Source organism: Perca flavescens, chromosome 10, assembly GCF_004354835.1.
Source record: "Perca flavescens isolate YP-PL-M2 chromosome 10, PFLA_1.0, whole genome shotgun sequence".
Classification (NCBI taxonomy): Eukaryota; Metazoa; Chordata; class Actinopteri; order Perciformes; family Percidae; genus Perca; species Perca flavescens.
Window position 1 is genome coordinate 23,904,798 of NC_041340.1, and position 23,257 is coordinate 23,928,054.

Here is a 23,257-nt window from a genome sequence, read left to right on the forward strand (position 1 = left end):
TATGTATGTTTGTCTCTTGTGTTATTATTAATATACTTAAAATACTGGTACAATTGAAAATAATGAAAGCTGTACTAGTATTTTTTTAATATACAGTACCAAATGAAACTAATTGGGTAATTCATGGAATTAATTCATATACAACACATTTCTCCACACATGAATACTGTTAAATTAGTCTTTTGCTTATTTAAGTCATTTACCCTTATTGTACTTGTAGTAAATAAGGTAAAAATATGTGACAAATTTAGGACTGCAGTAATCCTGTACAGTACCACCTGAACAAGTATTCATATTTCATCTGGTCCTTACATAACTCCTTAATGCACAGCCCCTCCATTAAAACTGTTTGATAGTTGAGTTTGTATATTTTTATGTTTAATTATTTGATTCAGATGTTATGAATTGCCAATTTCTAATCAGAATCAGAAAGGGTTTTATTGCCTAGTACGTTTTTTACACATAGGAATTTGTCATGGTGTTGTTGGTGCATGTCACACATACTCTAAATATAAGAAGGATAAAAATAATATAAACAATATAAGTATAAACATATATACACAGTATATATTAATAAAGTTAAAAATAGAATGTAAAATAAAATAAAATAAGTTAAAGTCACATTAACAAAAAAGCTACAAACTTCTTGTAATTACAACTTAATAACTAGAGGACTACCCTTTGAATAGGTTCTTAAAGTAAGTACTGACAGATGTACAGTATCACCCACCACATTAGTAGACATATTTATTTAGTTTTACAGTCTTGTGTCATACTAACCTGTCAGTGCAACATCCTACATAGTCAAGGTGATAGAGGGCCTGAAATGTCCCTTACAGCAACTCCTCAGGGTAAAAAGAAAACTAAAGCCACATTCATCACAGGTTCATAGACTGCCATCTGTAGGACTCCAGACAGAAGTTCAAATGAGGCAACACTGAACTGTTTGAGTACACATGCAACTGTTTCTAAAAATAAACATTTCACATATCTTATGATCTATATATTTTAAGATGTATCATAGTAATTAAAAAGAGGCAAGAAAAATAGGACAGTGGAAATTAAAGATACAGTTTCACTTCAGTATCCCCTTATCAAAGTAAGAAATTAATGTAATTCCAAACTGAGATTTTTCACTGCAGACATTTTAACATGTCATAGCCACAGGGAATAACTAAATGCAGTCATGGTTAATGTTATTATTTACACCTGTGCTTTTCCTGCTATGACAAATCAAACTCTGTCATCTCCTATACTTTCCCAGTGTCAGTGTCCACATTAAGAATACTTTTATCATATAAATTTCAGTCCAGTACCAACTCCTGGATGCTCACTTCTTACATTCCATGATTTCAACTAATGTGATTCTGCAAAGCCGCTTTGTTGAAGGGAAAATAGTGTAATAACTCTGTGTTAGATATCAGATCATTCAACTCAAAAAGGGAAAGGCTTGCAAGAGAACTGAAAATTAGGTGGCATATAGTCAGGTTTGGGAGCTCATATTCAAAAGCTGAGCAGTTTCCCTTAGACAACTCTCCTCTCTTTTTTACGGATTTGTGTTGCCAAATATAAATGACACCATAAGATAAAGAATGGTATAATAATAATTTATTGTTAAATGGAACTAAGTTGCTGTGGATAGCTAAATGAACTACAAGGTAGCCTGTGAACCATGTCAAAATACTGTATACTGGATACTCTGGATCATTTTCCCTCTATTTTGCATGGATTAAATTATAAACCTCTGTGATTCCTGCTGCACCTATGCATCTATTAACTTGAAATACAGCGCTTATAACCTCTCTGTGCTCAATTCAGGATGATTTAGCTCGTCCTCATTTTGCTGTCCACCCAGTAAAGTGAAAGTATTCATTAAGACACAAGAGGCCGCTCTTGAGGTGAAAAGGGCGAAAGTCAGCGCACAGTGGTTTCCTCGTTTGACAGCAGGGGCTTGTTTTACAGCACAAAACAACAAGGATGAAGATTCCTATGGACGATGCGGCAACAGAGATAATCGAGTTTAGCTGAAAGGCCATCAGCTTTATCTCTATCTCCCGGTGTGCGCTCCGAAATTAACGCCAGGCAGTTTGAATATCGACTCAACTGCAGATGAATGTCGGTGCCTTAAGTGTCCCTGCATTTGTTGTTGTTAGCTGCTAATGCTAACCATATAAGTTGCGAGCTAGCTGGCCTAGCAAGCTAATAGTTAAAGCGAGGAACAGATAATTAGCCGCATATGTTTGATTTACTTAATGCTGTCCGACGAGTAAACTCGGCGTTGTGTAGCTGATGGAGCCAGTTAACCTTGGCTTCATTTGTTCAAGAACTGCAGCTTTGGTTAAGCCTTTAAAGTACCAACCGTAGTAGTTAGTTACCTAGCTAGTTAGCCTGCCAGTTAGCCACCACTATCTTCGGAAGAATGAGTAGAAAACACCGTCACTTTAAAGGAGCCGAAGTCAGCTGCTGCGTAAAATACTTTTTATTTGGATTCAACATTTTATTCTGGGTAAGTAAATACAGTCTGTGTATGGTTTGTCTGTCGATATCATAAGTAAATAACGCTAATGTTGCTTAGTTAAAGTCTCAATATTCTGGTAAAGTTAGCTTAACGTTAGCACTGTTTATGTTGGCGAATTTGAACTTAAAGATCCCTGAGGTGTCAGTAATACACATATCATTTCAGTTACTAAAGTATTAAATCAGCTTTTCTCCTGCCATGTGTTGTTGTTTATGTGTGGTAACTTGCATAACAGATTGTTTACTGGAGTGTCCTAGAGGAAGTTACTAGCTAATTAACGTTACTTTTTGGCGAAGGATAGTAGCTAGTCAGGTGTGCTATAATTCTTGTAACGACTTTAAAATATTAAATTTCGCTTCTTTTAACAGACGTTCACTTTTTCCCCAAGTGGTTTTCTTTATTGGCCTTTGGGCAACTGCAACTTTTCCTTTGATGAAACTCTGAAATTAACTTTTGGCGTTAAGCTAGCTAAGTCAGAAATATAACCAGTCGCTTTAAATACTTCATTGGCTAACTAACCTTATCGTTTCTAGAAGACTATGATGGCTGTAATATCTTTAAGAGTAGCTGGTGACGAGACAATTACACAGACAAAAGCTGTGCTGGTGCTAGTTTCTCTCCCTGCTCTGACTTGGCAGTAAGGATTGGTACCATTGTGTTTGAGAAATGACATGTCTCCTCTGTATTGTTAGACCAGTGGCAAGTGAGCCCACATCTCCTTCACATCTCCCCCCATATTTATCCCTCCACAGTCTGAAAAGTTCTTCTGTTCAGTTTCCTTCACCCCACCCTCCTCACCCGTCTGCATTGCATCTGGGCGGCTGGTGTATTATAATGTCTGTGGGTGAAGAAATGGCGTGTCTGTGTGCCCCAGAGGGTCTTCCCACACACTGGAAGGAAAAGGCTACACGGGCCTGAATACCACCCATCCCTGCTCTTTTCAAGCACCCCTTTTCACTACATCCACCATTATAGTGCTTCGGCTCTGTGGGACAGCATTGTTTCTTTCACTCACACACCCACTAACGCACAAAGAGGGATGGTGATAACAAAGACTGGGTGGGTGGGCAGGTGGGGGGGGAAGAGACACGACAGGGTGTGATTCTGTGTTTTCTCCCCTCATATGCTTGTTCTGACGGACTCATCTCGACGGGCACATGGGATCCACATGCAACTGGATCTTGTCCTATTCCTCGTCCTTTCGTCACCACCTTTTCATTTCTCAACACTACCCTTCAAAATGTAGGACGAATATCACACTATAATCTCGGTCATGTTTATTGTGTGAAACCAAGGTGATATGAACTGCCAAACATTTCACAGGCCGAAGTTTTTTTTTTGAAATGCACTAATTCATTTTACAATTGGCCTCACAAATGAAAAGTTCTGTCATTCAATATGACTAAGTAATCGGATAGGAAATATTGAGTCATAGGGCTATAGTGTTGTTCTCTGACTCATATTGGGTTCTTTCAGACTGTTTTGATACTCAGGCCAAGCTAACAGTCCTGGGTCTAAGCTCTCTGTAAAACTGTAGAACAAGTTCCGGCTCGCTGGCTGTTTCCGTTCATAATTGCTAGAAGATGTTCTCTTGTCTGTGGTGCTGCGAAACAGGATTTGACAGACACGCTAGTGCATTGCTGAGATACAGAGAGATGAGGTTTATTCTCTACAAATCAACCCATTTGTCTTTCCAATAGTGATCTTGTCAGGCTTGAAAATGCTGCCTAAATTAAGACAGAATGCTTGTAAGACCCTAAATTTTGTGAACAAAATAGAGCAGTAAAACCTAGTGCCTCCTTTTCTGTGTGAATTCTTCCAGCACCCGAGCTCGCTGTTAACAGCCAGACGTTCTCACCCAAGAACGACGTACACACTTAAAAATGATGGGTTAAAAATAACCCAACTTGGGTTGTTTTATAACCCAACCGCTGGATCACTATTGCACCTGACCAACAGTAGTTAATTTGACCCAGCAAGATGGGTTGGTCATTTTTAACCCAACAGATGAGTTAAATATTCTACCCAAATGCTGGGTCAAATTAATTACAATTCTGGGTTGATTCAACTACATATTTGTTATATAGTGTACCCAAATGCTGGGTCAAATTAATTACAATTCTGGGTTGATTCATCGACATATTTGTTATATAGTGTACCCGAATGCTGGGCAAAATTAACCCATATGCCAGATTAATTCTAACACATTACAGTACAATTTAAGAAAATAAATTGCAATAAAACTGTTAAACTACAAACCTAGAACAGAATACATGCTTAAACAATACAAAAACAAAACAACATAATGGAATCTTTGAAAAAAAATTATTATATCAACAATATAGTGGAACTGGTGCAGTTCATATCACTCAGGTAGGAAAACATTCAGAGCAAAACAACAATTACGAATGAACTGGCTGAACATTCAACAGGTCTATAGTGAACAAATTCAAATTCCTATTAAAAAGCTGCTATTAAGAGCCATTAGCTCTACTTGCAAGCAAGTATTCTACTTTGAATAAACTTAGACTCCCCTCCTGGCATTTCACGTGACCAAGTTTCAAACAACTTTGATGCAGCATCAAGCATGCAGGACAAGCCTGTGCAATCTATAAAATGGAAAACACATTTTTAAAACCAATTCAATGTGGCACACTAATAAAACATTATAAACAATGCATCCTTATATGTAAGATCATATTTCCCTATACCTACCATGCCTTTGGTCATTAGGTGAGGGAACTCTTCGAGGATCTGATCGATGGTCCAATTGTTGTCCCTAATCCACTTGGCCCTGTAGACTGCTGTGTTCGGCATGTAGTTCTCTATCTGGTTGAGGGGCTGAGAATTATTTCTCAACCATTGTTTAAGCTGTGACCCACGTTCGTCTGATATGGTACATTCTGTAAAAAAGATCAAGAAAGTTGTCATTCACTGAAATATGGATGTTTTGCTTCATCAAATAATTTTTCAGTTTAATAATTACCTGGTATGAGAGCCCTTGCTAGAGCGCCATCATCTGGCGTTTGTGGTGGTGTCTGTGCCGTGCTCTGCGACCTGCTGGTTGATCTCAGCCGCTTCCTGACGTTCCGCAGCCTTTCCTCCAGGAATCCAGTGGCCGGCTCTATTCATCTATTGGAGTCACTTTGACATATTACGTGGAAGCTATTGAAAAAAAGAGGAAATTATATTTCATAAGAATTCATGTCTGAAAAGGGCTTTAGTAGCAATGCAGACTTGATATGCTGTGGATGGGAAAACATATTTCTTACCTTTTAAATCTTTCGACAAGGTCTGGCACTCTGTCAAAGTGTTAATGACAAAGCTATTCATTGATCTGAAACAAACACAAAAAGAGCTTAAGCAAAGATACAATTGGTATTGTATTAACTATTCAGATATCACCATGTAAAAGCAATGCAGACTAACAGCAGAATGTAATCCAATGTGAAGATAACAGCCATTTTATTTAGCATCACAATCCTCCCTCTCTACCTATACAATTTATATGACAAATTGCATGCATGTGAATTGTTTTTACCTTTTTACAAGAATATTTGTGGCTGCTCAAAGCATAGCCTTCAGGGCACGAGTGTCAGTACAACAGTACAGCAGTGGTTCCCAAACTTTTTATTATATATTTCTTAACCCTTAACTCAAGTGGCCCTTGTCGTTTGCCAAGCCGCCATTTTAAATACGCATTTGTTCTTATCTATTGTGGGTCACCACATTACTTAAATAAATGCACATAAATGCATTTAGTCAGACATATCAGGTTATCTCACTGTTTTTACATACTTTAATCAGTCATACACTGTTATGCCTTCACATTTCACATTAAAAGCTTCAGGAAAAACAAGCGCGTTCATTTATAGCCAGTTAAAATAATATAGCTAGCAAAGAAACTAACTGACAGCCTATTGGCTAGTAAACCTAGCTAGATAGTTTGTTAACTGGCGAATCACCTGGCTAGCTTGAAACTAGCTGGCAAATTAGCCTGGTGAACTCAATAAACATGACCATATGCCCATGGGCATTATGAACTTGTTTCATTAATTCATTAATATAATTCAGACCAAACGGATAAGCTGTAGGCTATCCATGCTTCCATGATAACGGCTAAATGGCTAACGTTAGCTAGCTACGTTGTTAGCCAAACTAACCAACTAGCCTCACAATATAAAGATAGTACTTTAATAGGTAACGCAACACAGACAATGTGAATTAGACATTTAGCTAGTGTACACAAACCTTTTATTATTTATTTGCCTCGTTGGATGACCAGACTGGTTCTCTGCTGTGACAAGCGCTCGGTGTGTGTGGACTCTGGTGATGATCTGATGACGTTCGAAGCACAAACAACCCAAGTGCTGGGTCAACCGATGTATGTTGGGTTGATGGATTTTGACTCAACGCATGAGTTGCACAAAATAACCCAACTTCCATATAAATAACCCATAATGGGTAAAACATTTCATAACCCAGCGGTTGGGTAGATGAAATAACCCAGCATTTTTTAGGGTGTACCTTCTCTCATCCTTACAATAGACACCTTCCTCACATCCACTTAATTAATCATATTTTGTTTGGAAGTTCTGCCTGCTGTAATTAAGAGCTTGTTAAGCTGTAACCAAGTTGCTGAGTTGGTTGGATGCAGGCTGTGTGTAGCCAGCTACCCAATCCTATCCAATTTTATTTATAGAGCGCATTTCACAGATAAGAAACCAACAAAGCGCTTTACAAGGTACATACAAACATACATTGGGTAAAGAAAATACAGCATGACATGAGGAGAGACGAGGAGAAAAAGGCAACTCCCAGACTATGCCCCCACTAGGAGCACAGTGTGGGAACAGGAAAAAAACACCTCAGCAACATAAGCACATAACCAATACAAGGGCACACAAGACACGCAATGGGTGAGGGGAGCTTTGGGGGGCATGGGGGAGGGGGGGTGTTGGGGTGCAGGTAGTCCAGCACAGGCAAGCAGACATCTGGTCCTGCAGCCAAACAAAGGTGCTGGTCACAGACCCGCCCGCCTCCCTGGGGGTAGAAGCGGTGAAGGTGCTGGATTGGGGGAGGGGGGTGATTGCATATCTGTATATATGTAAGAGTTCGTGTGTATGTAGGCCTGAGTAGTCAAGCTACGTCTGGCCCCCGTAATCTGGTTTTCTCAGTCCGCACGATTGTCATTGCGATACACAGACGGTTGCCATGGAGTTGAAACAGGACCCAGTCCGAGTCAACAATCAACAGGTGTCTGTGGGAATCGGGTAGGGAACTTAAGAGTGTGCCTCGCTGCAGTGCTCCAGGGGGAGGTGATTATTCAACACCGGCCTCGGCCAAGGCCAGCGCTGGTTCAGGGAGCCGAAAAAGATAAGATTGGAATTTGTTTTGTCTTAGGGCCGCAGTTAGTCACTCTCAACTTCTCTGAAATGTCCCCTCTGGTCTCCGTATCGATCAAATTTCCTTGCCAAAACCGTGAGTTTCCCCAAGATGTTGTCCAGCCTATCCAGAGCTGACAGTCTCTCCAAGATGGTATCCAATTTTTGGCCCATGGTGATCATAGTATCCAATTTGTGGCTCATGGTGGTCAAAGTCACAATTTGAGTTCCGACAGCTCTGCCCACGGCTTCAACCATGACGGGCAGCCTGGTATTTTGCTCGGTTCCCGTCTTCTTCTTAATTTCTCGATAAACCAGGGCAGTGCCTGAGCCAATCAGCAAAAGACCTGTTGTCATGGTTCCGAATAGGTAGATATCTTCAATGTCCTCCACGGAAAGAACCGCCAGACACACGACCCGCCACCTCTCCCACGCGTCCATCGTGTAGCCAGCTGCGAAGGTCCCGGCAGGGCAGTCAGGTTCCCCCGAGCTTCTCGTCGAGAAGATGGTGTCAATTGCGCTGAGAGACCAGGTGATCAAATCCTACAGTTATAAGTGTCTGAAAGGGACATTGGGTTATCACATCGAAGGTGGACAGCTGTAAAGAATCAAGTGTAAATACAGCCATTTGAGGACACGTCACTCAGGCCACATTTAGAGATTGACTGGGATTCATGTTTCCACCTGCTGTGTTTATGCATCTCTGATGGCAATGGAAGAAATCCTAGTAGACTTTTGCCTGTGCGTATAGTAGAGCTGAAATAATAAGGTGATTACTCAATTTGTTGATCTATAAATTAAATTAGCTGGTTACAGCTTCTCAAATGGGAGCATTTTCTTTGTCTAATGGAATTGCTATATGAATATATTGGGTTTTTGGACTTTTGATCAAACAAAACAAGAATTTGAATACGTCGCCTTGGGCTCTGGGAAATCAGAACGGCCGTTTTCACTTTTCACAGACAACTTCTTGGCAAAACCAATATAATCGGCAGGTTAATCGATAATAAAAAGAACGCACACGTAGGAAACCTCGTGAATTAACCTGCAACAAACAGCTGTTTGGAAATTCTTCAGCATGTGTGAAGAAGACAAAAAATAATAAAGATGGAAAATAAATATCTGTGTGTGCTGTAAAGTGGTTAGAAAAAAATGAAATCGGAATCGGCTAAAATCAGTATCGGCAGGTCAAACTCAATGGGAAATCGGCCTAGAAAATTGTGATCGGTGCATCTCTAGTTACATGCTGTTGTAATTATTCAGCCAAATTCATACATTGATTTTGCACTACCAAGTGTTGAGAAGTGTGAATGCAAAAATCTGTGTAAGCTTCACATTTTATTCACTATGTTACCAATGCCATTGATATCATATCGTCAAGAATAGCTGCGTTCACACGGCCGGCCACATTAGAGATTCAGCTTTTAAGGGAGTCAGTGAAAGGGCAGTCCCACTTGAGTAAGTCTATACTCTGTGTATTTGTGTGTGTCCAGGCAGCGTGGAGCTTGGTTTGTCTGCTAGTTAGTTGAGGTTAATGGGATCAGCTGGCTCAGGGAGGCATCTTCTCAAGTGTTGATAATCTCTCTGTCCACATGGAGAAGGAAGCCCTCGTTCTGGGACACACACATCTTGCGGCAGCACTTGACAAAAAGATAACCTGAAAATCCTAATTTGAATAACTAGGCGGATACAGGGACATCTAGTTCCAGACTTTGTTTATTTGCTTAGGGATAAAAGGGAGATAGATTAGATGGAATGATACAAATGTACAGAAGTAAGGGAAACAAATGACTTACTAGAGCAGGTGAGATTTAAAGCAACAAATCCTGATGGGCTTTTAAAACCTCTTGTCTCCAAATAAACAGAAGCAATCAAGTATAAACCAAGCAAGAAGAAAGATGCAGAACTGTGCTTTTCTTGGTTTTACTGTTGAATTGACAAGGAGATAAATATTATGTGGATCTCATGTAAAATTAGCATTTTTATGTTTAATTTTCACTTAGTTTTTTTTATTTACTGCTCACTTAAAAGCAGAGATTATCTGTAGAACATTTTAGTCTCAGGGTAGCATTGACAGAGTTTAGCACAGGTAATGTGTTTCAGTGCCACCAAGTGACCTGAATTTGACTCTGGCTACCCACACTGTGGGATAAGTTAGATAAAAGGAAAGAACGCAAGCACTGTACAAAGGCAGGTTAAGTTCAGTTTCAGTGTACTCATTCAGTCAAATTCACTTTGATCGAAACCTTTTTGTCTCGTGAGGCAAGTTTGGTTTGCAGATAGGGCTTTAAAAGACATAATAACGGTACAAATATGCTTACATGTTAAATAGTGTGTTAGGCTTAAAAGAAAATTCACAGCTTAGTGATACTTTGAAGTAACGGTAGGTCTAGTCAGTTTTAATAGTGTGATCAAAATGAAAATGCATTTAGTTGAGCTTCATTTTTCGTTTGTGCTTAAATTGACTACATTTTAGTTGTGAATTTTAGTTTAGTTTTGTTCAGCAGTCTGGCCTCCCTAAAAAGGAGTGTTTCATTCTACTCGTCTAGTAGTTTCCAAAAAGGGTCTCAATTATTGAGTGTGCTTTATAAATAAAGTTAATGGAGCTATTCAGTGGGAGAGAAACACATTGTGAAATAGTGGAAGAAATAGTAAGCCAAAATGGCAAGGTACCAGGCATGGATACCTCCCATAGCTGTCTCACTTAATGCTGCCTTCCAAGGTTGCCTCAAGTTGTAGCACTGGGAAATGCAACTTGATGTGCATTTAGGTATTTTTGACCGGAATTAATAACAGAATTGGCCATATAATACATGTAGAAGTACAAACCCTAATTCCAATGAAGTTGGGACGTTGTGTAAAACGTAAATAAAACAGAATACAATGATTTGCAAATCCTTTTCAATCTATAATTGAATTTATAATCTTTTTGCAAATATTGACTAATTTCTGATAACTGATAACAATCTGGATGGTCCTTTTCCTCTTTGTCCCGGAGGACATGACGTCCATGATTTCCAAAAACTAATTAAAATGTGGACTTGTTGGACCACAGCACACTTTTCCACTTTGCGTCAGTCCATCCCAGATGAGCTCGGGCCCAGAGAAGCCGGCGGCATTTCTGGGTGTTGATGGCTTTCGCTTTGCATGGTAGAGTTTTAACTTGCAGATGTGTTAACTGACGATGGTTTTCCGAAGTGTTCCTGAGCCCACTTGGTAATATCCATTACATAATGATGTTGGTTTTTAATGCAGTGCCGCCTGAGGGATTGAAGGTCACGGGCATTCAATGTCAATGTTTTCGGCCTTGCCGCTTACGTGCAGAGATTTCTCCAGATTTTATGGATCTTTTGGTAATGTTATGGACTATAGATGATGAAATTCCTTTATTCTATATTCCTTCCTTAAACTGTTGGACTATTTGCTCACGCAGCTGTTCACAAAGTGGTGAACCTCGCCCCATCCTTGCTTGTGAACCACGGAGCCTTTTGGGGTTGCTCCTTTTATACCTAATCATGACAATTACCCTGTTCACCTGTGGAATGTTCCAAACAGGTGTTTTTTTTTTTTTTTTTAGCGTTCCTCAACTTTCACAGTCTTTTGTTGCCCCTTTCCCAGCTTTTTTGGAATGTGTTACAGGCATCAAACTCAAAATGAGTGAATATTTGCAAAAAAAACCCAAAGTTTATCAGTTTGAACTTTAAATATCTTGTCTTTGTCGTTTATTCAATTGAATATAGGTTGAAAAGGATTTGCAAATCATTGTATTCTGTTTTTATTTACGTTTTACACAATGTCCCAACTTCATTTGAATTTGGGTTTGTACTTCTCTGGTGTCTAGCTGTTTTTTTAGTTTTTTATTTTAAAAGCACCAGAGTGAATAAGGATAATTTTTCTTTCTGCCTCATTGGATAGTTCACAGGAGAGATTGGAGATGACAGTGCGATGCGTCCATACTGAACCCAATTAAATGTTTGCATTAGCCATAAGTAGTTGTGTATGTATTTTAAGTACCTATAATTAACATGGACTGCTGCACGATAAACAGTAATGACAGAGCCTACCATCATTCAGTATGGATTCTGTGCTCTTTGTTCCCTATATGTTGCATTTCTGCCACTCTGGTATCACCAGAAATGTCTGCTCTCCCCACATTATAGCAGTCAGTTTTGAAGCACTCAACGCCATCACTAGATCCTGGTAATGTTCCCACTCAAGCTGTTCTTAATGATGTCTGGCTAATTATGACAAATTTAAATGTTTTCCAAGTGTATCAATGGTAGATAATATTAACCATTGTTAAGGAAATACACGCTTTTTATGTGAGCAGATATTACCCATCCAGTTTAATCAACTCTTCCTGGTTTCCTGTTGACAAAGTCTGTCTGAAGCTAGTCTTCATAGCACAGTGTAAATTATATCCCTGTTCTAATTTTCCCAGTTAAGAATCCAAGAATATTGGCAACATTTAGAGATTTTCTTTGGTTTACAATGAAAATAGTTATTCCATGTTTATATAATTAATTGTGAATAAGCATTCACTACTGGTAATTAACCAGAATATCTTAAGAACCATAACATGTAACATTCTACTTTTTAGATGGAGCTGTGTAGTAGTACGTTTCCAGGCTGTAACGTGAGAGTTGTTTTCTCTCTCTGTGTTTTTGTCCCCTCCTTTTTAATCTCCGTGGATTATTTAAAGTCCGAGGCTAAATGGTTCAATACTCTTACTCTGTCAATCTAATCTCTCCTACGTGATCGCCACATGTTTACCTCGACTCTTCCTGCATGTCACTTTCCATCTGAAGCCACCACACCCTTCACTACAACATTTTATGTAACCAGCAGACCAACCCTGCAGCAACCCCTCACAATTGCTGTTGTCGTGTTGCATACTGTCACATTGTTGGACTTGTTATGCGTGCTGACGGATTGCCATCAGTTTACCTGCTTCCCCAGATTTAATCAGCTTCTCAACAATATGATTTAATCCAATTTCAATGGCGCTATTATATTTCAGGCTCTGCCATTATAGTGCGCCTCAGTTAAGTTCATTACCGTCCCAAATCTCTAAGGAATGACATTTTGTGGCAGCTAGGCAGTTGAGTAGACAATAACATTATAGGAGTAAAACCACACTACCCAGAAATGATGATTTTCTTTACTTGCAGGCTTTCTGGTTAGTATAAGCCTTAACTGTTGTTTTCTTAAATGTTGTTTCTTTACATAGGGTGGTCCGGTACTGTGGCCCTCTCAAGCAGTCACCCAGTTCTTTTTTGAAGTTCTCTTATTGTAATCTGTGAGTCTTGCATCCATCCATCCTTCACTTGGACGGGAGGCTAATGCCAAAGGGATTTTCCTTAACTCTCAGGATATCAGATTCTCCAGCCTCTTAAGTGGCCCAGTGCAATGACTCTTACCTGCAATAACCTACATATGTAATGATTCACTCTGTTCACAGCAAGCTCAAACATCTTCTCAGAAGTCAATTTTGTTAAAGGTTCCTAAAGCCAATGTTCTCAATTAGCTTTTTCCTATAAATGATGATGGAGTTCTGCATGAGCACACTTTTAGAAGAGTACTGGTTATGTTCACTGAGAGATTTGACTGTGCCCCCCTTCTCGTGTGTTTGATGTGGGTGAGGCTGTTGGAAAAGGGTGATATCATGGATTACTATGGATCAATCGGAGTTTAACAACAGACAGGTTGTTGTTGGGTTGTGTGCATATGTTGCCAGGGAGACACGCTGTAAATCAAAAGTGAACCCACCACATCCACATTTTTCTGATACAGTTCTATTATTTGTCACTGAGAGAGTTTTTCTTTTTTTCTATCTTTAACTTTAGTTGATGCTAATTAAGTCTAAAATATTTGTCTTCATTATTTTACCATTTCCGTCTGACAGTCAAGCCTTCTCTGTGCTTTGTTTTACAGTTACTAGGAGCTGCATTCTTGGGCATAGGCCTGTGGGCATGGGCGGAGAAGGTAAGTATAAACACATGCACACAAACATACTGTTGAAGTACAACAGCATAGCTAAAATTCTTCTCCACATTCCAGCGGGAATAAGATGGAAGTACAATTTGCAGGCGAGAGATTAGATGAAAACAGGGCTTTTAAGAGAAGTGGCGTGGAAAATAGAGGCACTATTCCTGTAATGCTTTGTAGCACTTAAAGGCATATTGCATGATAATAGTCCTGGTAAACATGTCATACTTGACTCTTAGGAAATAAATGATGTTGCTGCACCCTATGTGTGATTTGTGGCTGTTGAAGCTAGTGATAGGCATAGCTACAAATAAGGAGCCATAAGACCAACATTGCCAACTCATTTGACACATAGTCACCAGGAATTTAATGCCTCTGCCCGTCACAAAATGAATGCCTCAAATTTCCATGGGAACTACTTATTGTTTACCACCGTATACCAGCTACAAAGATCAGATGCTGCCATTAGCTTCTCATGTGCAGTGGATCATGGCCACATTTAAAACTCCTTCCAATTGAGTTAACAGTCAATTTGTTCATTAATTAGCTAGAAATTGTACCAGTCTGTTCAGTAAAGGCTGCACCAGCGTGGAAGCATGTACTGATTCGTTACGTCTGGTCATGAACTTTGTGCAAATAGGCCTGCACCGGAGTACCTTGGTGGAACAGCATGAATAATTTAAAGGGATTAGGCCGAATCATGAATAGCGGGTACTGGAAAGGCATAATGGGGAGTTTTGGTCTCGGTGACTAAGATGATTAGTTTCTAGCCTGCTGCGTTCAGCCAGAAAACATCCAGGCTACATTGTTTCTGGGCTTCATGCTTAAATTCAAATGAAGGCACTTCATTCTGCATGAGTGCCATAAAAACACAATAATGCAGTTATGCCTCTATGCTATAGCTGTCCCTTAGCTCAGTGCAGTTGAAGCTGAATTTAAACAGTATGAGATTTCAGCTTCTTGGGCTTTAGCTGCAAGTGTTTGAACTGTGCACTATATGTGACATGCAAACAGGATGTCAGAACTGAAAGAGCAGGCGCCCACATTTACCCTGGTGGGATCAAATGCACGAACACGGAACACACGTTATAGATGAACACTTGCTGAAACATGCTTTTTTTACACACACAACTGCACTCCTTCTAATGTGCTACCCTGTGACATTGACTCATCGTCCAGGGAGCCCATTCTTTGACGTCAGGGTGTCATTCCAGAATCTGAATCAGTTTTAATGGCCAAGTAAGTGTGACACACATACAAGGAATTTGACTCCTGGCTTTTTGTTGCTCTCAAAGTACATGCACAGAAATAGACATACGGCTAAAAACAAGGACTACAAAGCTGAACAAGGTAAACCTAAACAAGATAATTGTGTGAATGAGAGGTAGGCATGATGCAGACCAGAGACTGACAGGAAAAAATGTTGGATACACTTTGGCCCAGAGGCTGTGAGGGCAGGATGTGCAGAGAGGAAGGACAGATGTCCGTTTGTGAATGTTTGCTGAAGGCTCTGAACTGTGCCTCTTCTGATAAACGTTACTAGTTTTATAGGTTGGACGGAGATCTGCCAGAGAGTGAAATTGTGTTGTAGATAAATTGATCAAAAAACCCTCTGGGGCTCTGTTATTGTATTTAGGAAGCAACAGACTTGGTAGATACCATTCTAATCAAATAACAGTATTGCCTTTTTAATAGATTGTTATGCTGTGCTTCTGCATTTCTGAACAGGGCAACCCCAGCTTGTCTCTTGGCTGTGTGATTAGTTAAATTCTCACTATTTCTTTTTGATACCACAATCTCTTTTCAAGGTTAACTGTGTGTTTTTGAAGAGAGAGGGATTTTGATGGGACCTTGTAATAGACATATTAAGGTTGGATTTTGGATGTATTATAGTCAGAATATTAACCACTCTCTTTTGTCTTTTTTTTCCTTTCCCTCAGGGCGTGCTGGCCAATCTGTCAACCATAACAGACCTAGGGGGCTTTGACCCCGTGTGGCTCTTCATCGTCGTAGGAGGGGTCATGTTCATCCTGGGCTTTGCTGGCTGTATTGGAGCACTCAGAGAGAACACTTCCCTGCTCAAATTTGTAAGCCAAGCTCCCGACTTCTCCAACGCAGACACCATTTTCACCCACTTCACACCCCCCTATTTCTGCAGTTCACACCAGATGAGCCTATCACAGCAGAAGGTGTCACTTTGTCTCACCCAAGCCAAATGCTGCTTGCATGGCACAAATATGTGTTATCTCCTCACTAAACCAAGTCCTGTTTCATCAGAAAGCAGTGATCAGAAGCACTGATCTGTTTGGGTTCAGCTGTATCGATAACTACATGTGACTGACGGAGACAAACTTGTCTTGTTGCTGGCTGCGATTCTGAGTAGCTATTAAGTCCAGCCGATGTCCATTAGCAGCAGTAAGTCAGGCGTCCGAGCGAGGAGCTAATGTGGCTTTTGTGCATTTATCATTAGCCCCGTCTCCTCCTACATTTACTGTAAAGGGAAAATATAATGGCACCTCTGGGACTGCGGTTTTTGTTGCCACACTCTCACTCAGCAAATCAGGACAGGCCCTACAACCAGACCTGCACAGGAACATTACATCAGAGTTGTTGCTTTTTCATTATTTTACAAGAAATGCTTGAATGAAGAAACACGTTATTAGTGTTCTGATCCTTTTAGAAAACAGGATTCTCTTTGGCACACCCAGATCCCCTGATTGAAGTGACAGATTTATTGTTTAAGCGCTTGTGTGTTTCATGTTTGTGTGTGTTGTGTACTTCCCAGTTTTCCGTGTTCCTGGGTTTGATCTTCTTCTTGGAGCTCACTGCGGGGATTCTTGCCTTCGTCTTTAAGGACTGGATCAAAGACCAGCTCAACTTTTTTATCAACAATAATGTCAAGGCCTACCGCGATGACATAGACTTGCAGAATCTCATTGACTTTGCCCAGGAATATGTGAGTCCACACCTACTGGCTATAACTTGTGTGTCACTAACAGTAATATCTTTCTTAGCTGGAAGGAGTCACTCCCTTCTTTAGAAAGGTTGTTGTTTATATGAGTTTCAATCAGCTTAGCTAAGTTCTGGGCAGAGAGGAGACTGAGTCAGGCACTGCAATTGTGGATTAAATCTTGTGATTAATGTGATGGTATTTCCCTCAAATGATTATCCAATTACATGAATGAGACAGTTTAGATAATTGGCTCCCGGGTGTAAACACTGGGCTCTGTCATGGCACACTGTAAAGGCGATTAGATCTGCTGTTGTCTCGCCATTTGTGTCTCACTATCTATAGTCTCTACCCGCCACAGTAAACTGGCTACCCACCCAAGCTGGCCTGAGCCAGGTTTCAAGACCAGATCAGAGAAAATAAATCTGTCCGTTAACTGGAGTTGGCTGCCTAATCTCTGCCTGTTGTTGCTGATGTCTCAGTGGTCGTGCTGCGGAGCTCACGGGCCCGACGACTGGAACCTGAACATCTACTTCAACTGCACTGACCTGAACCCCAGTAGGGAACGCTGTGGAGTCCCCTTCTCCTGCTGTGTCAAAGACCCGGCTGTGAGTCATTCAACCATAGTAATGCATGATTAATCGGGCATGATTATATATCATTATTTGAATTCATAATCTAGAGCTGTAAGGATTAATCGATCAACAGAAAATTAATCAGCAACTATCTTGATAATCCAATAATAGTTTGAGTCATTTTTTAACATTTTTCACCATTTTCTGGCATTTCATAGACAAAAAGATTCATCGAGAAAATAATCTGCAGATTAACCGATAATGAAAAGAAACCTAAGATGTAACCCTAAACTAGTTTTTTATTTCTTTTAGCATTCTAATTCATTTTGAGGGCTTGTAGAATTGAATTCAGAAAATAGTCGGAAAAATGGACATGATGGAGTACAAAAGAGTATTTTGGATTTTTCAGACAAATAATGACTCTACTATATAGCTATATAATACATACACATAATACATTATTCTGGAGCCATACTCCGTTGAACCATTGTCTTATCAACACGTTGTTATAAAGTTACTTTATGAAGCAGGCAGTTCTTAATTTATTTCTCCTCTCGTCACTCCGACATGTCAAACACTGTGAACAGTTGTTGAAATGGAAATGATTCTCACATTTTTGTATTGTTCTTACAGGAGGATGTCATCAACACGCAGTGTGGTTATGATGTTCGGCTTCAAGGGGTTTGTATCTCTGGTCTCTAATAGTGCGTTCCATTTACCTCGGAACTTGGAGTCCGAAGCTGGGAATGACGTCCCACCCAAGTTGAATGCGTTCCTTTTACAAGTCGGATTTTTCGTTGTGGGGTTAGCTCTAGCCAGGTTAGCCATTGTTAGCAATACCAGTTTATAACAACGCATTAAGCTGTGATTGTCCGAGTTCCAAGCTCGGAAATCCGAAGTCAGGTAGCGTTTCCGACTTTGACCTCGGAAAATCCGACTTCCGAGTACAAATGGAACGCACTATAACACTTCTGTAGATCTGTAGGACTCTCTATATACTTAACCCTATATTTGTTTTACTTCGCTCTCCAGTTATTCTTATTCTTTAAGACCTAGCTTTATTGTTATTTTTCAAATAAATCAAGATTTAAAAAGTCTTTAAAAATGATAGTAGCAGAACCAAAACCTAATTCACACTACAGTCAGTGGCAGTAGTGGAGCATGATTGGCAGGCAATGTCAGCCTTAAAATGACGTTGAAGCTGCTGAGTGGAATTACTTCTGAAGGGCGAGCTGATTGACAAGCTGCAAGCCTGTTTGATTGAAACAATCTAAGCATTCTTGGAGGGTGGAGTGGCAATCAGGTTCATTTGTTTTAGGCTTGATTGCTTGTCTCAAACCCCCCAGTAAAAATGTATTAATGGTTTAAATAAAATTACATTGATTGGAACCAGTCAAATTGAGATTTTACAGCATCTTTACTTATATTCTTGATAAAGATGTGGAAGAATTTCCTTTTTTTTTATTTATTTTTTATTTTTTAAACACACAAAATAGAAGTGTACATAGAAACATTTGGCCAATGCAGCAGACACAGAGAATGTATAGGGTTAAGTCGCACACAGGCTCCTCTTCGTGCTTCTTGCCTTAATAACAGATTGTTCTTCTAACAGGGATAATTAGGCTCCAGTTATAGCCTAGAGAGCAGCCTTACTACACTCTGTAATTGGTGACTCAGTGGGTTATGCCAGTCTGTTCCCTTTTCCTCTGTGTGTGGGTGTGGTGGTTACAACTCACTGCACTGCAGTCGGAAAGATTGCTGTTGCTAGGCGCACTGTAATACGGTGAACCACCTGCCACTGAGTTGGTATGAATTAATTTTTTTCTGTGTGCTCTTCTGCTAACGCCCTGGCCTTGACATTTTGCTGAAACTATCAGGGATGTGCAGTACGTTTCTATCCAGCTTGTTTATGGAGTGCATGCTGGGGAAGAGGAAGAGACATGTGGAGGACAGCAGCACAAAAAAAAGCAGAGGGATGAAATAGCTTTAGAGGAAGTTCACAGCCAGAACAACATTGCGTTTCCTGCTTTTTTTATTGGCTGCCAAGGGGCTCTCTTTACCTCCGATTGGTTGACAGCTAGCTTTCAGGTTTAGCAAAGAGAACAAAGGGTTTGTCTGGTTGACTTGTCTTGAAGAGTAACAAAGAGAGAATTGTATAGGATCCTGTTCACACCCATTCCCTCTCCCCATTTGAGTCCCCTTGCAGCTCTAAATTACACCATTTTATGTCCATCTCTGAATAGACCATGTACATCATCGTTTGAATCTGACAACATAAACAGCCAGCTAACAGGAAACAGCTTCTGCCTGTTTGTTCAGCCCTGACAGGGTCCTTTAGAGAAACTGAATACACTGCCTTGATATTTTCCATGATGTCCAGACACTGACGCGCTGTAATCTACGATTGACTCAGCCATCACTCTCTCCTCATGCCCTCCTCAGCAGTGAAGGAGTCACTGGGCAAAATGCTATCTGTGTTGTTTGCTTTGTTCAGCATTAGTCATAGGTAAGAGTTCAGATGCTTGTTTAAATCAGGCAAAAGGCCAATGTCCTTTCTGGAATCTGATCATTCTAATGTGGTTTTAAGAAACCATGTATTCACTCTTAATTTTAATTTACTTCTAATCTTTTTTTTGTTTGTTTTCAAAAAACAAAAGGACCTGGACCGGCAGAAATATATCCATACCAAGGGCTGTGTGGGACAGTTTGAGAAATGGCTTCAGGACAACCTGATCATTGTAGCTGGAATCTTTGTTGGTATTGCACTTTTGCAGGTAAGATATCCTTTTTTGTAGATGTTTTTCTTCTTGCAAACATTTACATGAGGAAACCTATTGCATTTGAAATGAGGTGTTTACCTGAAAGTAGCAATATGTCTGGGTTCTGAATTTTCTATCACTGCCATCTCATGGTGACAACGGGTAACATCAAGCAAACCCCTGCAATACAGCAGTCTGCTCTTTTTGGAACTGTAACATCTGATCTCATTTTCTCTAAGCAACACTTAACCTATTGTCCTGTGTGTGTTCCTCTGCAGATTTTTGGTATCTGCCTTGCTCAAAACCTGGTGAGTGATGTCAAAGCTGTCAAAGCCAACTGGTGATAGGAGAGGTGAAGTGAGGGAGACACCCCGCCCCTTAGGCCCAGCCAGGTCAACACAGCACACAAAGAGTCCCGCCCGGCTGAGGACGGAGAGCCGACCTTCAACGCTGTCTTCTTTGCCATTGAGCTAAGCAGCACATTCACACTCTCACACTTGCAGACACAAAGAGTTTACTTCCCTGTTTATCAGTGACACTTGTATGAGGAAAAGAATATCCCACACAAACCAAACAGTCAACACTTTGTCTGCCACTCAGCTGGGATTTTAACCCAAATATACAGAGGACAGTCCTGCCTACTTCATAGTTAGATTCTTTCTTTTTTTTTCTTTTTCTGATTTTTGTTCTTTGGACAAGTGTATGTATGGGGTGCAGTTGCACAAGAACTCCTGTCAACTGGGAGATTGGAAGCCATGGATGAAACAAAACAAAAAAAGAGAGTAAGTCAAGCGTTACATTGTCACAGAGCCTCTGTCCACTCAGCGAGGGATTGAACACCTCCGCCTACAACATGCTTGTCCCCACTTCCTGCTGTAGGGAATCGTGGGTGGCTGGCCAGTAGGCTAACAAATACATTGATCCCTCTTGTGTCGTTTTTCTCTCCCATGGTGACCTTTTATGACCACTGAAAAGACTCTGAACACTGGCTGGTCAAATCTGCAACTTCAAACCATTTCAGGGGATTTCAATTCTAACTCAAAATGTAAGAAGTGCCATTAATTTCCTGTGATATCTTTGTCTCCTTCCTGATCTTTACATGGAATTTCTGCACCCCGCCCCACAATACCTCAGGGCCTGGCCGAAAAGATATGCTTTCTGCCACCGGTTAAAAGCATATCTATTTTTTCCATCCATGTCTGTTGAATTTAGATGGACTAACTTAATGCAGAAAACACTGACAGTTCCTCGAAAGTCACCCTGTCTGCCCTGCAGTGATTGTATTATCCGTTGATTTACTGAAGGATGTTGTATTGTATTATATGGGATGGCCTGGTGTGGTTAGGATCGTAGGACTATGCTATACAGGGAAATGGGTTTAATGATAGTTGAGATTATTGTTTATCTCTGAGCATCCCTAAGGCACATGGGATTGCTGGTTTTGGGCCTTTTTTACTTGACTTATGTTACCACATTTGTCTTATATTTTGTCCTCTGCATATTGAAATAAGAATATTTGTCTGTTTATAAATGTCCTTTATTCATCCTTTTTATTTCCTGTCCTTTCATAGGCACACATTTTCATTCTGGGTTCATTGTTTGACTTTACCAGGCACCCGTTTTACCTCTGACAGTCAACTTTGAAATAGCTTCTTATTGTTGACCAAATAATATCAGCTGGCCACAAGCAAACTGCCAAGGTTTTGTCTGGCTACAATTGTGATTTTATTAGGAATGCCGGGAAGAAAGAAATAGCATTTCTAGATAGCCAAAATGTGAATTTATTGTCCCTTTTTTATGTGGGAAATGCCAGTTGAAATGAGAAGTCAAACGCAAATTAAAAATGTTATAATATCGCTTTTATCTTTAATTTAATGTTGCGTCTTTTGTTTGGACTGGTTTTTAAATAGAATAGTAAAAACACGCTGTTACCTTTTCGATATTAGCAAAAGCCTCAATATAACATGAATGCTGCTTTAACGTTGACTAGATTATTGATAACAAGCTAACAAGTCTAACATGATGGAATTTAAACAATTTGCTATGTTGTTATTGTTTCCAGGTTGAGAAAATATTCAGATTATTTGTTCTTTCTCAAGTTTACAATTTGTACTCCTGTCGCCCTTTTGTTGTTAATTATCCAAAAAAATACTTTTGGATTCCATTATACAGTTAGTCGCCCTCACAGCTTGTCATCTTCGTTCATGATCTTCGCGACACAATATCGTTTCTGATCATATGACTGGGTTGACTTGATACTTTTGTACATTTCTGTCTGCATTTGACCACTACAGTTGTTTCTGGTTGTAGCAGTATCCTTCAGATACACAGCATAGGCATGATTTGGGTGGGGTTTAATACAGACACACTCAGACCAACAACAAAAAAGAATGTCTTGGATTGCAATGCACATAAGTTGAAAGATGAGTAGCATTAATATTCTGTGAGCAGTACACCAAAACTGTTCCTGCTTCACGGAGTCGGTCTGTAGAATATAGATATGCATTTGCTATATATGGAGCTTGTTCAGTAACGGCACCTTATGATCTGCTGTGCTCACATGTTGCTTTCACCCACATGCTCCCTCTTCAAAACACTACCTGATCTGACTGCACCTGTTTCAAAGCCTGTCATTTTTATGTATTTTTAAACACGGCTTGTTTTGAAAAAAGAGAAACGCAACACAATTATTTGAATTTAGGTGTCATGAATGTGCCAGTCGAATAGATCCAGAGGAGGAGCACAACGCATCTTATTGACTTCTCTCAGTTGAAATGGGTGAGTTTGCATAGGCGAGGCTCATTCTTCTCAGCGCTGTAGGTATAATCAGTGAGTTAGAGCCTCAAGCGATGTGAGAAAACAGACATTCCCCCCTTTCAGATCAAATGTAGAAACATTTACAGGATAAAGCGCAACTTACAGCTGCCTGATGTAACATGATTTCTCTCTGTTTATTCTAAATGTGTGTGTGTGGGCTTCTTTGATTTCACTAACTGTTGTATATCAATTTGTCCCACTCGAGTCTAGAAGATCAGGATGAAACCAGTGTTTATTTTCTCTCCATACCTTTCTAGCTTCATCTT

General features: G+C 40.0%; 1 protein-coding gene across 1 annotated transcript; it reads left to right on the plus strand.

Annotated features, from left to right (window-relative positions):
• Positions 1 to 1,892: 1,892 nt before the first annotated feature.
• tspan17 (tetraspanin 17) lies at positions 1,893 to 22,534 on the plus strand. The gene is made up of 8 exons (XM_028588708.1): positions 1,893 to 2,506; positions 13,837 to 13,887; positions 15,831 to 15,977; positions 16,676 to 16,846; positions 17,323 to 17,448; positions 18,049 to 18,096; positions 20,073 to 20,189; positions 20,453 to 22,534. The coding sequence occupies exons 1-8, from the start codon at positions 2,420 to 2,422 to the stop codon at positions 20,516 to 20,518; spliced, it is 813 nt and encodes a 270-aa protein (XP_028444509.1). The 5' UTR covers positions 1,893 to 2,419; the 3' UTR covers positions 20,519 to 22,534.
• The last annotated feature ends 723 nt before the right edge of the window (positions 22,535 to 23,257 follow it).

What these genes read in the sequence shown, in the direction of transcription:
- tspan17 (XM_028588708.1), top strand. Translation starts at nt 2,420, where the DNA reads ATGAGTAGAAAACACCGTCACTTTAAAGGAGCCGAAGTCAGCTGCTGC. An exon ending in ATGATGTTCGGCTTCAAGGG is followed by an intron (nt 18,097 to 20,072) that starts GTTTGTATCTCT and finishes AAAAAACAAAAG; the next exon opens with GACCTGGACCGGCAGAAATA. An exon ending in TTGGTATTGCACTTTTGCAG is followed by an intron (nt 20,190 to 20,452) that starts GTAAGATATCCT and finishes GTTCCTCTGCAG; the next exon opens with ATTTTTGGTATCTGCCTTGC.